Source organism: Rhinoderma darwinii, chromosome 7, assembly GCF_050947455.1.
Source record: "Rhinoderma darwinii isolate aRhiDar2 chromosome 7, aRhiDar2.hap1, whole genome shotgun sequence".
In the NCBI taxonomy this organism is placed as follows: Eukaryota; Metazoa; Chordata; class Amphibia; order Anura; family Rhinodermatidae; genus Rhinoderma; species Rhinoderma darwinii.
The window spans coordinates 108,422,616-108,438,581 of record NC_134693.1 but is presented as its reverse complement, the minus strand read 5'-3'; the positions used below and the strand labels follow the sequence as shown (position 1 = coordinate 108,438,581).

General features: G+C 41.9%; 1 protein-coding gene across 1 annotated transcript in view; it reads right to left on the bottom strand.

The window, feature by feature from the left end:
- The window catches only part of LOC142658083 (inter-alpha-trypsin inhibitor heavy chain H3-like), a 95,697-nt gene extending 83,477 nt beyond the window's left edge, over positions 1–12,220 (bottom strand). The window contains exons 1-4 of the mRNA XM_075833802.1: positions 12,110–12,220; positions 6,945–6,962; positions 4,148–4,314; positions 215–319 (exon numbers count right to left, since the gene is read on the bottom strand). Coding sequence (XP_075689917.1) covers positions 215–319; positions 4,148–4,314; positions 6,945–6,962; positions 12,110–12,202 — 383 coding nt within the window. The 5' untranslated portion in view covers positions 12,203–12,220. The remainder of the gene's footprint in view (positions 1–214; positions 320–4,147; positions 4,315–6,944; positions 6,963–12,109) is intronic.
- Between the last annotated feature and the right edge of the window lie 3,746 nt (positions 12,221–15,966).

Genomic DNA, 15,966 nt, shown 5'->3' with positions numbered 1-15,966 from the left:
ACACCGTGACCAAACTGTGCTAGAGGACTACTATTCCCAACATCCTGCCTGCCAGCTGTCCCTCTAGGTCAAACCGCACTCCCCCAGGGTTGCTGCAAATATATGAATAATAATGAGCTGTATCCTGAGATAAAGGACTCTTTAATGTTCTCACTTTCCATCCATGAAGAAATTCAAACACCATTGATTGAAGACAAAGAGAAATAAAATGTACCTGACAAGTCCGGCTGTTTGGCCCCTTGATACAGCTTTTTCATACTGTTTCTTAGCGGCTTCCTTTTCCTTAATTACCCCGGGATATGTTACTCCATCTATTATCCTGTAATACCCAATAACAATTGGTATTTACAAGTATGGGACACTAATTTCTGCTTTTTTTAAAATCAATTCCTGACAATAACTTATTTTAAAGGACCTCCCATAAAAGAGATTCATATGTGAAATCAGTGGGTGTCTTGTAGGTGGATTACCTATCAATGTCAAGAACAAGCAAAAAGCTTCCCAGAGCCAAGTCCCAAAGAGACAAACACTTTTTCAATGAAAACAAACACCAAGGGGAAGATTTATTAAGACTCATATACGTTTCATATATCGCACAGCCGTTTCAGAAAAATTAAGTTCTATGGGTGTATTCACACAGCCGTTGTTTTAACGGCCCGTAAATACCGGCCGTTAAAAAAGAAAAGATGTAATATTTTTGGCCGTTTTCACGGTCAGACGGCTTCCATAGAACTCAATGGATCAGTAAAAACTGATCCTGGCCGAAGACTCACCGCACACAGGGCTACTTTGAGTGCTGAGCCCCGGGAATCCCCTGGCAGCACTGTCCATATATGGACAATGAAGTCAGGGCTCTCAACTATGGAGTCTCTGGCCAGAGCATCGCAAGATCTCTGGCCTGGGACTCCTTTCTTGGGAAAGCACCTTAATGTGGGCATTATGTCAATTTATATGTGGGCACTGTGGCACTATCTACAGTGGGCAATGTGGCACTATGTGGGCACTGGTACTTTATATGTGGGCACTATGGCACTATGTCACTTTATATGTGGGAGCTGTGGCACTATGTTGGCACTGTGGCACTATCTATAGTGGGCACTGTGGCACTGTGTGGGCACCATGGCACTTTATATGTGGGCACTGTGGCACTATCTACAGTTGGCACTGTGTCATTATGTGGGCACTGTGTCACTATGTGGGCACTGTGGCACTATCTACAGGGACATTGCGGCACTATCTACATGGGCACTGTGGTGTTTTCAGGGGGTTGGGTAAAAAAAAACCTGACAAATTAAATCCATACTTTTTTTTTTTTTTTTTTTTTTTTAACGGCCATGAAAATCGGATGGTAAATGGCCATTAAAAACGGACAGATGGAAATTTGGAGACACACTGATGAAAAATGGGCATTAAAAACTGACAGTTGATTCATTTTTAATGGCCATTTTTTTCACTGTCGTGTCAATGTAGCTTTATTATTTTTAAAGTTATGTGCTTTTTTCCAAATATGCTAATGTGGCTATACCTGCCAAATCGGAGGTAACTCTTCATTTCATCTCTGTGGGCAGTGTCAGTAGCGTAACTAGCGAAGGGGCAGGGGGCGGTGGCTCCGGGCCTACTGAGATGGTGGGGCCCACTTACTGCGACGGTGGGGCCCTCCGCTCCGCTCCCACCTCTCCGGCTACTCTGCTCTTCTCCCGCCACTTCGCTCTTCTCTTGCTGCTCCCGTTGCTCTCACCATGACTGTGCGCGGCCAAACAGTCATTCAAGCTAGCTGACGTGCGCGCACGTTTGGCACGTCTGCTAGTGCACGCTTCTAACGCTGGAACAGAAGAAGCCTGCCTGCGTGTGAGGAGAGGGTGAGCAAGCTCCCCTCCCCGATGTATCCCATTCTGAAATGATACAGGGATAATGGCTGCTTTAAACAGGGATGATGGGGGTTAATACAGAAATGATGGCTGGACTACCCATCATCCCTGTATATAACCCCCATCATTCCTGTATATATCAACCATCATCCCTGTATATAACTGTATATAACCCCCATTATCACTGTATATAACCCCCATCATACCTGTATATACCAGCCTGGCTGGTATATACAGGGATGATGGAGGTTATATACAGGAATGACTGCTGGTATATACAGGGATGATGGTTGATATATACAGGGATAATGGGGGTTATATATGGGGATGATAGCTAAAGCAGCCATCATCCATGTATATAACCCCCATCATCCCTGTACATTACCCCCTATCATCCCTGTAAATAACTGTATATAACCCCCATCATCCCTGTATATACCGAGTAACATGTTTTTTAAATGTATTTTCTATGTGTATATTAGTGTTTTTCTATGTGAATTATAATAGTTGCATGCTGTAGGCCTAATTGTGAATGTACTTCTAGCCGCTCACCTGCTCTGCTTCTGGGATTTGTATATGATAAGGTTTATGTGATGGCTTAGAGCAGATGTTCTCCTTGCTTATATTTGGCTAGTCTACTGCTTTCAAGTATCAGTTTGGTTTGGATGTGTATCTCCTTTTGATATACTGCTGACCTGGTATTATAGTCGGCTATTAAACTCCTATAGATTAGGATGTGTCTTTGATATTGAGATGGCTGCCGTGTCGTCTCCTGTTAATCATTCTTAAATTAATAGTCCCCTTCTTTTCTACTGTTTTGCATAATATAGTAGGCAGCATTTAAACTTGGCTATAAATGTATAATGTACTTAAAGAGGCTCTGTCACCAGATTTTGCAACCCCTATCTGCTATTGCAGCAGATAGGCGCTGCAATGTAGATTACAGTAACGTTTTTATTTTTAAAAAACTAGCATTTTTGGCCAAGTTATGACCATTTTCGTATTTATGCAAATGAGGCTTGCAAAAGTACAACTGGGCGTGTTGAAAAGTAAAAGTACAACTGGGCGTGTATTATGTGCGTACATCGGGGCGTGTTTACTACTTTTACGAGCTGGGCGTTGTGTATAGAAGTATCATCCACCTCTCTTCACAACGCCCAGCTTCTGGCAGTGCAGACACAGCGTGTTCTCCAGAGATCACGCTGTGACGTCACTCACAGGTCCTGCATCGTGTCAGGACACATCGGCACCAGAGGCTACAGATGATTCTGCAGCAGCATCGGCGTTTGCAGGTAAGTCGATGTAGCTACTTACCTGCAAATGCTGATGCTGCTGCAGAATCAACTGTAGCCTCTGGTGCCGACACGATGCAGGACCTGTGAGTGACGTCACAGATCTGCACTGCCAGAAGCTGGGCGTTCTGAAGAGAAGTGGATGATACTTCTCATCAGAAAGCCCAGCTAGTAAAAGTAGTAAACACGCCCCGATGTACGCACATAATACACGCCCAGTTGTACTTTTACTTTTCAACACGCCCAGTTGTACTTTTGCAAGCCTCATTTGCGTAAATACGAAAATGGTCATAACTTGGCCAAAAATGCTCGTTTTTTAAAAATAAAAACGTTACTGTAATCTACATTGCAGCGCCTATCTGCTGCAATAGCAGATAGGGGTTGCAAAATCTGGTGACAGAGCCTCTTTAAAGAGGCTCTGTCACCACATTATAAGTGCCCTATCTCCTACATAAGGAGATCGGCGCTGTAATGTAGGTGACAGTAAGGCTTTTTATTTTAAAAAACGATCTATTTTCACAACGTTAGGAGCGATTTTGGTTTATGCTAATGAGTTTCTTAATGCCCAAGTGGGCGTATTTTTACTTTCGACCAAGTGGGCGTTGTACAGAGGAGTGCATGACGCTGACCAATCAGCATCATGCACTCCTCTCCATTCATTTAGACAGCAGAATCGCGTTCTTACTAGAACATGATCTGCAGCCACATACACAGCGATTCTGCTTGATTAATCCAGTGTCCTGATAATGAATACACATGACCATCCAGCCTGGACGTCATGTGTATTCAGAATCCCGACACTTCTGAATCTTTTCTGTTCCTGTATGTAATGTTATTATCAGAAACTTGCCTTTTAACTATGGGAGCACTTTAGATAACATTATTCAGTAGCCAACCTCATTTGTAGATGACATTTGCTTGATACCTACATATTGACATTTATGCTCACTAAGTAAATTTAAAAAAAATGTACAATATTATACTTACATGCTGAAATTGGTAATAAAAGCAGTTTTTGGAAGATCCACATTAAAGATGGCTTCTTTTGATATATTGGCTCGATTAACGGCTCTGCTTGTGATGACATTATGGGCAAAGCGAGATGTCACCTGACTGTTGATAATTACACTATAGACTTCTATATCGTTCACCGGCTGCATTTGACAGAATAGATGGATGTGCACAAGTTATTATTGTATCCAGAAATTAATGTATAGGACTTTTCGGCTAATGTTTAATCTGTCACTTTAACAAGGTAAAATATATGCCTGTTAACCATATTTAATGACTTTATTAGTAACGATCTTTACCTTTATCAATAATCTGGAAAGACTATTGTTTCTATAATAAACCCAAAATATAAGGAATCATCACTCCTAAGATCTACAATCCTTTTTGAAATTTACTACATGGACAAAAGTATTGGGACACAACTCTTAATCATTGAATTCAGGTGTTTCATTCAGTCCCATTACCACAGGTGTATAAAATCCAGAACCTCGCCATTCAGTCGTCTTTACAAACATTTGTGAAAGAATGGGTCATTCTATAGAGCTCACTGAATTCCAACGTTGTACTGTAATAGGACGCCACCATTGTAACAAGTCAGTTTGTGATATTTCTTCCCTCCTAGATATTCCATGATCAACTGTGAGTGGTATTATTGTAAAGTGGAAGCGTTTATGAACCACAGCAACTTAGCCACAAAGTGGCAGACTATGTAAAATTATAGATCGGGGTCACCGCGTGCTGAGGCGCATAGTGCATAAAAGTCAACAACGCTCTGCTGACTCAATAACTGCAAAGTTCCAAACCTCCTCCGGCATTAACATCAGCACAAAAACTGGGAGGCGGAGGCGTTTTTTTCCCACGAGTGCTAAAAAACGCACGCAGGAAAAATAAGCGACATGCCCTATCTTCGGGCGTTTACGCCTCTGACCTCCCATTGACGTTAATGGGAGGCAGAGAAAGCGGCAAACAAATCTGTGTGAACAGGGCCTTACATCACCAAGCACAATGCCAAGTGTTGGATGGAGTGGTGAAAAGCACGCCACCACTGGACTCTGGAGCAGTGGAATTGTGTTCTGTGGAGTATGAATGACGCTTTTTTATCTGACAGTCTGATGGGCGAGTCTGCGTTTGGCGAATGCCAGGTGTACGTTACCTACCTGACTGCATTGTGCCAACTGTAAAGTTTGAGGAATGCCCTTTTCTGTTCCAGCATGACTGTTCCCCAGTGCACAAAGCAAGGCCCATAAGGGCATGGTTGGGTGAGTTTGGTGTGGAAGAACTTGACTGGCCGCAAAGAGCCCTGACCTTAACCACATCGAACACCTTTGTGATGAACTCGAACAGAGATCGTGAACAAGGCCTCTCGTCCAACATCAGTATCTTTCCTCAAAAATGGTCTTCTGGATAAATGGGCAAAAATTCCCACAGACAAACTCCAAAATCTTGTAGAATGCCTTCCCAGAAGAGTGGAAGCTGTTTAAGCTACAAAGGGGGACCAACTCCATATTAAAACCTGTGTATTTAGAATGGGATGTCATAAAAAAAAACTCCTGTAGGTGTAATGTATAGTTGTCCCAATACTATTGTAATGTGTAAGTTAAATACCAGTTTCCAGACATTTTAGGGATGCTGGACATGCAGCTAGGCGAAAACAGTTTCATATTATTGAGCATGTTTGCCATATGTAGTGGGGAGGAGACAGCTCACAGTGGAATGGTATACTGGAAAGTCTGTAGTTGACAAAGGCCCATACAATACCACAAATGTGTTTCTATCTGGTAAGCTGCTGTTACATTACAACTGGTTTCCATCAGGTAACTGTTGTAATATCGCAATTGTTTCAGCGCGGTAAGCTATCGTGACGTCATAAGTAGGTTTTAGTCAGGTAAGCAGCTGTGACATCAATACTATGTTTCTGTCAAGTAAGCTGCTGTGATGTCACCTCTAGTTTTTATCAGGCAATCTACCGTGGTATCATAAAAGTTTTTCAATCAGGTAAAAACATGTGACATCACAAGTTGGGTTACAGACAGGTAACATGCTGTGACCTCACATGTGTATCACTTGTGTAAGCTGCTGTGACGTCACCTATAGTTTTTTTTCAGGTAAACTACTGTGAGTGTTTCAGTCAGGTAAGAAGCTGTGACATCACTACAGTCTTTTAGTCAGATTAGCTTCTCTGTGATCACAACTAATTACAGTCAGGTAAGTCAGGGCGTAGCTGGAAGTAGGGGGCTGGCAGGGAATGTTCACACAGATGTTGGGTGCCAGTGGGGCACCAACAAACCTTTCTGCCTTTTACCAGGGTAGTTAGATTCAGGGCTAAGGCAGAAAACGGCATCTTTACTATGGATGAAGAAAAGCCTAGATACACCTCTTAGGGGTAGATATAACATATGTACCACCAAATAAGAATTTGGAAATGAAGGAGCCCATAAACTGCTATTGTTCAAGGGCCCTTTGTTCTCAATGTCCTTAACTTTTTTTTCTTGTTCATTTTTGTAAAATGTCCTACTATGCACTACAGTATAAGACAGAAAATCCAGAAGTTCATCATAGAAGAATACAAGGTGCTAACACTTTGTATTAAGCTATGTTCTTTCATTCAGGACTGAGGGATGATCTTGAGAATGGGACCAGGGAGTCAGTACTTACTTCTTTATGTCTCAAGAGAGATATATGTATATGTGCATACTTTTATCGTTAACAGTAGGATATGTATAGATGCAAATAGATGATTGTCAAGTGTATGTTTGGTAATTAAACATCTTACCTTTCCAATGCTTCTTTTCTGTAAAGCAAAAAGAAACAAAAAAATTATAGTATGTAACATACTTTCCATTAAGTCAGAAAAAAATGTTTGGAAACAATCACAAAATCTACACAGGGACATGTTCTGCCAACAATGGTAATATTTATATTTGCATAAACTAAACATTCAGCCGATGAGCGAGCGTTTGCTCGTTCATCAGCTGATCGTTGCCCTGCTTACACAGGGCAATGATCGGGAACGAGCATTCATATGAATGCTCATAAACATTGACCCGTGTAAAATGGCGCTTAGGCTGGGGCTACAAGGTATTTTGGCTGCAACTCAGGTCTCTTGGCCAAAGGTCGCTACATCCCGTTGCCTACATTGCAAGTAATGACAGTCAATGTGGTCGCGTTGCAGTAATTTTACTTTTGATGTAGGCTACCAGACAAAGCGTTTTTGGCCATGTGACTTGTGTCACCGTGTAGCCCCAGCCTAAAACGACACTATATATCAATATATATAAGATCGATCGATAGATAGATAGATAGAGATAATAATAATCTTTATTTGTTTGACACAAAAAAAATTGTGTTTAGATATATAAAGATATTATAATGATCATGATCTATCTTAATGCAGATTTTTTGTTATACAAATACATATTATAATTTCTATCTATCTCATATCATATATACTGATGTATTGTGCAGTTTTAGGCTGGGGCTAAACAGCGACTTTGGCCGTGCAACAGGTCACACGCCCAAAGGGTTTACTATGTCCCGTAGCCTACATTGCGAATAATAAAGGTCAATGTGGTTGTGTCACGACGCACAACTTGCCATGGCATGACAGTTTCAAGGAATCCATACTGTCTTGTCATGGTAATTTGCAGGTTGCAACGTGACCACATTGCCCTTCATTACTTGCAATGTAGGCTATGGGACAAAGCGATCCCAAAGTCACCTTGCCTTAGGGTGGTTTTACATGTGGTGTATTTGATGCAGATTTGAACCTCCAGATATGCGCAGGTAAAGTCTGCAGTGGATTACAGTACAAGGCAAGTAGATGAGATTTTACAAATCTCATCCACATGCCGAAGACATTTTACACTGCAGATTTTCAAAAATTTGATATGTCAATAAGTTAATACCTTGGGGGGGGGGTCTAATTTCCTAAAAATAGTCATTTTGGGGATGTTAAAAGTGTTATGGCACTTCAGAACATCTGTAATGATCGTATGGAGTGAACAAACCGTTTTTGTAAAAAATTTGCTCTCCAAAAGCCATTCATTGTAAGCCCCACCTTGCACCCAGCATGTAGGAAATGTGCGCACATTTGTTATTGCTTTAGTCAGCAGAAGTTGTGTTCAGGTGTGTTTACCCAGTGGCAAGCACCAGAGGTCAAAAAGCATCACCTAAAGTCACATATTCACTTTAAAAAAAAAAAACAACAACTATTTTTCCTTCCATATTTAAAAAAAATTACAGTAAGGAAGTGGTTGAACAACTTTTAAACAGTTTTTTATTAAAAATAAGTTTTACATATTGAGATACAGTTTCTGCATACATAGAAGTTATAACCTGTCGTCAAAGTCAATTCCGTCAGGTCAGCTGCACTGACGGCTCCAGTGAAAGCTGGTCCTGCATTTAAAAAAAAAAGGTTGGCTTCAAAAGTGTAAATAGCCTTTTAACCCTTGCTCTCCTCTACAGTGCAGACTAAAGAGTACAGACTAAGCCTAATTATGCTATTTTGTAGTTTAGACTCTCTGTAAACTGCAGTGTGTAGTCAGGGCCGACCTTAGGGGTGTGCGACCTGTGCGAGTGCACAGGGTGCTGCACCCTCCCAGCATGTAGGGGGCGCCACTGGGCTCTGCCTCTGCTCTGTCCTCTGCTCTTAGTTAATCACACGGAGTAAACAGGAGCCGAGGAGCAGAGGAGGAAACTCCGCCCACAGCCCGTCCTGCAAGAAACCTGTGATTCTGTCAGCAAGGAGAGATGGTAAGTGCCTATGTGTTTATATAAGTATCTGTGCTACATGTTCCAGTATGTGTGTGTCTATATATGTGTTTAGGTCTCTTTGTGAGTGTGCGTTCAATATTAAAGTAAAACGGATAAAATGAAGATATCTGTGCTGCCCACTATATACTATGCTGCCCCTTATATTCTATGTTGCAACTTATATACTATCCTGCCCCTTATATACTATGCTGTCCCTTATATACTATCCAGCCCCTATATACTATGCTGCCCTCTATTAATTAATTCATGAAAATAATCTTTTTAAAGTGTATCTCCAGTTTGGAGGTGCACTGCATGATTATATATCTGTGACTATGTGTGTTCTTAAATGTGGCTGTGAGGGTATAGTTATCACCGTGTGTTATCTGTGGTGTTACATAGGGCTGCAGATAACATCAACTACATAATGTTTTATCACAGAGTGTCACCTGTGGTGTTACATAGGACTGAAGGTAACATTTACTACCCTATCTGTACTCAATCAGTGTGTGTTATCTGTGGCGTAACATAGGACTGCAGGTAACATCTAAATTATCTGTGTGAATGTGTCTTTGTGCTTGTATATATGTTCCTTTTATCTATTTGTATATGGTCGTGTGTGTGTGTGTGTGTGTGTGTGTGTGTGTGTGTGTGTGTGTGTGTGTATATATATATATGTATATAATTATATATATATATATATATATATATATATATGTCTGTATGTCTATATATTTACCTTTACGTACTTATATATTCCAGAATGTGTGTGTATGTATGTGTATATATATATATATATATATATATATATATATATATATATATATATATATATTTGCCTGTCTGTCTAAATATCTGCCTTTATGTATGTACAGTATATTTATTCCAGTATGTGCGTGTCTATATATGTGGTTCATTTTTGGTTTGTGGAGAGCAGCAATAAAGAGTCCCGCACAGGGCGCCATCCAACCGAAGGTTGTAGTCACTGGGGGATTGGAGCATACAGTTATGGAGTTCCTAATCAAACAAACTTTAAACACAGTTGTTGCAGGATAACCAGAAGATTCTCTAAAGATCTAATGTTCAAATGCAGCTTTAGGCTACATTCACACGAACATGGCCAACCTCGGACGTGGTCCCGTACGGGTGGCCAACCTTGGACGTGAAAAACAGCAGTTTTTACATCCGAGGTGCACCCGTGCGGAACGTTTTATTATGCATCCCCTATAGACTAGAGTCTATGGAGGGATGCGTGTAGCGCAAAAAAATAGGACATGTCCTATTTTTTCACGGACCCTTCACGTGCTCCGTTGAAACAACGGTTGCGTGAACGGCCCCATTGAAATACATGAGTCCGTGTGACACCCGTTGTTTTAACAGCTGTCACGCAGACGTGATACACGCTCGTCTGAACGAGCCCTTAAAGAGGCTCTGTCACCACATTATAAGTGCCCTATCTTGTACATAATGTGATCGGCGCTGAAATGTAGGTAACAGCAGTGTTTTTTATTTAGAAAAACGATCTATTTTCACCAAGTTATGAGCGATTTGAGCTTTATGCTAATGACTTTCTTAATAGACAACTGGGCGTGTTTTCACATTTGACCAAGTGCAGTGCAGTGCAGTGAAAACTGTGATCCCGATCTCGCTGCTCGACTGACAGGTCCTGGAGCAGCGACACCCGGGACAGTATAGAAAGTCCGGACGCACACAACAACGGCCTGGGAGACTCACTTTCTCCCAGTGCAGTCAAAGTGATATACAAGTCCTGATACACACAACTACGAACTAGGAAACTTACCGTTTCCTGGTGCAATCCAATCTAGCTGCTCGTCTGACACAGGCTGCAGCTCTGAATCTATGTTGTGTGAATTCATGGACTAAGTCATAACCAGAACAAAAGCTTTTGGAGTACTCCCTCCTTTTTCCCATGGATGGAGAATAGTCATATAATGGTAGTAATATAGAAGGAAAAGGGAAATGGGAGAAAACCTCCAGCTCACCGATCTGACACTCCTGTGTTGGTAATCGCCCGGGTCAGCCGTGACGGCACACGGCAGCAATAGCAGAAAAAAACAGAAATGACCCAGCGATAGTGATATCAAATATGGGAAAAAACTAGGTTTCCACTTTATTGAAATGCAAGCTGTCAGAGCTTGGGATAGAACATCAGGAGGAAAAACAAAGTTCAATAAAGTGGAAACCTAGTTTTTTCCCATTTTTGATATCACTATCGCTGGATCATTTCTGTTTTTTTCAGTCATATAATGGCTTCTTAATCAATGGGATTTGAAATACATAAAAAAAACTCACAACAAATGAACTAATAAAAATACCAAAAATTGTAAAGTAAAAAAATAAATGAACATAAAATAGTTTGTTGTGCAATAAAGGAAAAGTGGACATTGCACAATAAATTCCTTCCCTATAACAGTCGGTATCAATAAAAAGAATTGAAGGCGACATTGACCAATCTTGCTCTATTTTCCTCTCTCCCCATACCTACAATTTCTATGATTCAAACAGGTGGTGTACACCAGAGCAGGAATGGTCACTATAATTTTAAACTTTAAATAAAGAAATAAAATAGGAGGTTCATCCTTTATAACTTTATGATAAACTAATAAATTGTTCATCTGAAGAATCCTTAAAAAAATTCAACAAAGCTGTATCAAGAATACACACAAAAAAAAAAAGAGTCTCTGAATAAAATTATTTGTCCCTCCATGCTTTTAGATGAGGCAATGGGAGAATAAGAAGTTGCAGGTAAAAGACAAATATTGTACTGCTACAATATAATAAAAGACTACAGGTAGAAACATAACCTTAACAAAAGTCCTTATAGTGCCCCATATTGTACCCATATAATATAAACAAACAGTACACAAACACCGCCATACAGTGCCCAAATATCAGAACGATACACTGCTATGAGTTGCCTAAACAAAATTGCTAAAAACAATTAATACCACTATACATTCCCCAAATAATATCACTATACAGTGCCCTAATAATACCACTATAAAGTGGCTAAATAATAATATATAATATATAAATAATATTTATAACATGGTAACTTAATGGTCGATATACTGTATGATAACATCTTTTTAAATACAACACTGCAGCATTAAAAGGTGAACATGAATATCTAAGGATAACATATAACATACTATACATACAAACCTGTATGTTTCGTATTCCTTCAATCACAAAGTCGCTGTTTATTGGGGACAAGGCATAAAAGAGCAGAGTAAAACTTATCAGAAGGCGACCCATTTTTCAAATGAATTTTGTCTTGCAGAAACCAACCTATTACAATTTGTGTGAGAAACCATGTTAATAAGTAACAGCAAGATAAACTTTGCACAAGACCATCCTATCAACTCCTCGCAGGGGTACAGGTATATTATACAGGACAGTCAGTATAATAATAAAATAAATAGCGTAACATGTGCATCAAACAGAAATGTACGGAATAAATTGTCCCCATCAGCTGTGAGACGCCGTTCTATACCTCAAAAATGGGAGGATATCACAGCACCAGAGAAAAAGATATATAATAAAAATACCAGGTGCAGGGCTCAGTGAGACTTGATCCAAAGTCCCTTGGGTTAGATCTACATACAAGAAGCAAGGCAGCGCATCCATCAAACATGCTTGAGCAAGGTCCAGTTGGAATGAAAAGTTGCATTGGTGGGTGAATAAATTCCCCTTTTTTCCTGGATGTGCAGCCTACTTTCTTGTATGCCGTTCTATACCTGGCATACCTATCCACCTTTCTTTTTTAGGTCCAACATTCTGTGCTGATTAATTTCTTGATATTTCTTTATACTGGTCGAAGTTTCCTTTTCCTAATACAGAGCACTAAATGCCCTACGTAAACATACAGTTAATGATACAATTCTGGCTGCCTGCAATTACCTCTAGAGGGGGCTTAAAGGCTATGTACACCTTTGGAATAATTATTTTTTTTTTTTAAATAAAAATATGCATAAGTGTGTTTGGTGTAACGTTCTAAATACTTTTTATTAAAAATGATTTTTACTTTTTGATATACAGCTGCTTTGTATGGTGTATACAGAGCAGCTGTATCTTGCGCTGAGACCTGAATCCGTCAGGTCAGCAGCACTAACGGGTTCAGTGACAGTGGGTCCTGACCAGCAGGATCCACCTGTTATCGATCACATCTAAGTTATGAACTTAGATGTGATTGGTAACAGCACAAACATGCGTGTCAGAGACCAGGGCCGCCATCAGGGCAGTACTATTGGTACTGCCGTCAGGGGCCCTGGCTGAAAAAAATGGGCGCACCCGACTCGCTACACGGTGACTTTGGCTGTGACACTGGTCGCATGTACAGAGATCGCTATGGAATCAGCTTTGGAAAATTTGCTCTCCAAAAGCCAGTTTGCAGAAGTTGCCGAATATGTGTTCAGGAGTGTTTACCCAGTGGCATGCACCAGATGTCAAAAAACATCAACTAAAATTACATATTCACAGTTTATTTTTATTTTTTTTATTTCCCTTTTTACATTTTTTAAAAAGTTAAATATATCACTTATTTTTTTACACAATATGGAAACCCAACATGTTCTGAGAAAAACAAGACCAAATACATGTAGGTTGGAAAAGTAATAGAAGAACAATTTGTATTTAAATTGGCCCATGCCTAAAACTCTTCTATTTTCGGTGCGGATTGCGCACTGAAAATTGCCTACAAATTACAATATAACTCATGTGAATGGGGTTTACCTTTTTTTGAAGGATGGAATAGCATAGTAGACTGTGCTGTATTCCACTCCTGACTACACTATGTTGAGCTTCCCAATGCCGGCGTCCCCAGGCAGAAAATCGCAATAGCTGTGCCCTTGGAATTTGGCCCTGGGGAAGCTCCTGACATCACTGTCCAAATATGGACATCAGGAAAAGCATCGGAGTCCTTGGGCAGAGCTCTAGTAGAAGCTCTGGCCGGGTATTCCAGCCCTGGGAAAGCTACTAACGTCACTGTCCATTTATAAACAGTGACTTCAGGAGTTTCCCCAGGGCCATTCTCCGGGCGATGTATCCCACTGTATGCCATACAGTGGCATATGTTTTGGCTGAATTGAAAAAAATCCAGGGCATTAACTGTTATTAAAACCAGGGCATTAACCGGTCATGTGACTGTCTTATGGTTTTGTCCACTGTATTTGACATCAGTACCAAAATCAGTTATCGCACATAACGTACAAACGTGAGCGCACCACTTTCCGTTGGCCAACCTTCGGTATTGGAGGGGATCCAGACTCCTTGGCTGTATGGGTCCCAGAAATTCCTGATGGCAGCCTTGTCAGAGACACACAGGACCCACTGTCACTGAACCCTTCAGTGCCGCTGACCAGACGGATGCAGGTTTCAGCGCACGATACAGCCGCTCTGTACAGGGCCGGCTCCAGGTTTATGTGGGCCCTTGGGCGACACAGACTCAGTGGGCCCCTTTGCGGGATAACTCACGGCGGCAGTAAAATGCCAAAATTCATCACTTTGTGCCCCCATATAGACGTTAGGCCCTGTTTATGCCCTCATATAGAAGATATGCCCCAAGTTTGTACCCCCATAAATTGAGTGCCCTCTGTAGATAGTGCCCCACAGCCCCCCTCCCAGGTAGTGCCACACAGGCCCTGATGTCACTGTCTATATATGGACAGTGTTGTAAGGGGCAACCCCAGAGCCATAGTCCTGGGCAGAGCACTACTAGCACTCACTCTGCCTGGGAGTGGCATAGCTAAAGGCTCATGGGCCCTAGTGCAAGAATTCAGCTTAGGCCCCCCTACACCTCCCCAACACCACCAGACCCCTGCGCATGCCTATGCCCAGCTGCCTTGCCCGACAGACCCCATGAATGCTCCCACAGTATAATGCCCCCATAGCTGCCCCCACAGTATAATGCCCCCAATAGCTGCCCCCACACAGTATAATGCCCCACATAGCTGACCACCACAGTATAATGCTCCCAATAGCTGCCCCCCACACAGCATAATGCCCCTATAGCTGCCCCCCACGCAGTATAATGCCCTCCATAGCTGACCACCACAGTATAATGCCCCCCATCGCTGCTCCCACAGTATAAATCCACCACACAGTATAATTCCCCCATAGCTGCCACCCACACAGTATAATGCCCCCCATAGCTGACCACCACAGTATAATGCTCCCCGTAGCTGCTCCACACAGTATAATACCCCCCATAGCTGCCCCACAGTATAATGCCCCTATAGCTGCCATACACAGTATCATGCCCCTATAGCTGCCCCCAGTATAATTCCCCCATAGCTGCCCCCACAGTATAATGCCCTCCATAGCTGCCCCCACAGTATAATGCCCCCCATAGCTGCCCTATACAGTATAATTCCCCTATAGCTGCCCCATACAGTATAATGCCCCCATATAGTATAATGCCCCATAGCTGCCCCATACACTGTAATGCCCCATACAGTATAACGCTCCCCATAGCTGCCCCCTCACAGTATATTGCCCCCCATAGCTGCCCCCACAGTATAATGCCCTCCATAGCTGCTCCCACAGTATAATGCCCCCCATAGCTGCCCCATACAGTATAATGCCCCCATAGCTGCCCAATACTGTATAATGTCCCCATAGCTGCCCCATACAGTATAATGCCCCATATAGTATAATGCCCCCATAGCCGCCCCATACAGTATAATGCCCCCATACAGTATAATGCTCCCCATAGCTGCCACATACAGTATAATGCCCCCCATAGCGCCCCCTCACAGTATAATGCCCCCCATAGCTGCCCCCTCACAGTATAATGCCCCCATAGCTGCCCCCCACAGTATAATGCCCCCATAGCTGCCCCCACAGTATAATGCCACTATAGCTGCCCCATACAGTATAATGCCCCCATATAGTGTAATGCCCCCCATAGCTGCCCCAGTCTAATGCCCCCATAGATGCCCCATACAGTATAATGCCCCTATACCGTATAAAGCCCCTACAGCTGCACCATACAGTATAATGTCCCCCCATAGCTGCCCCAT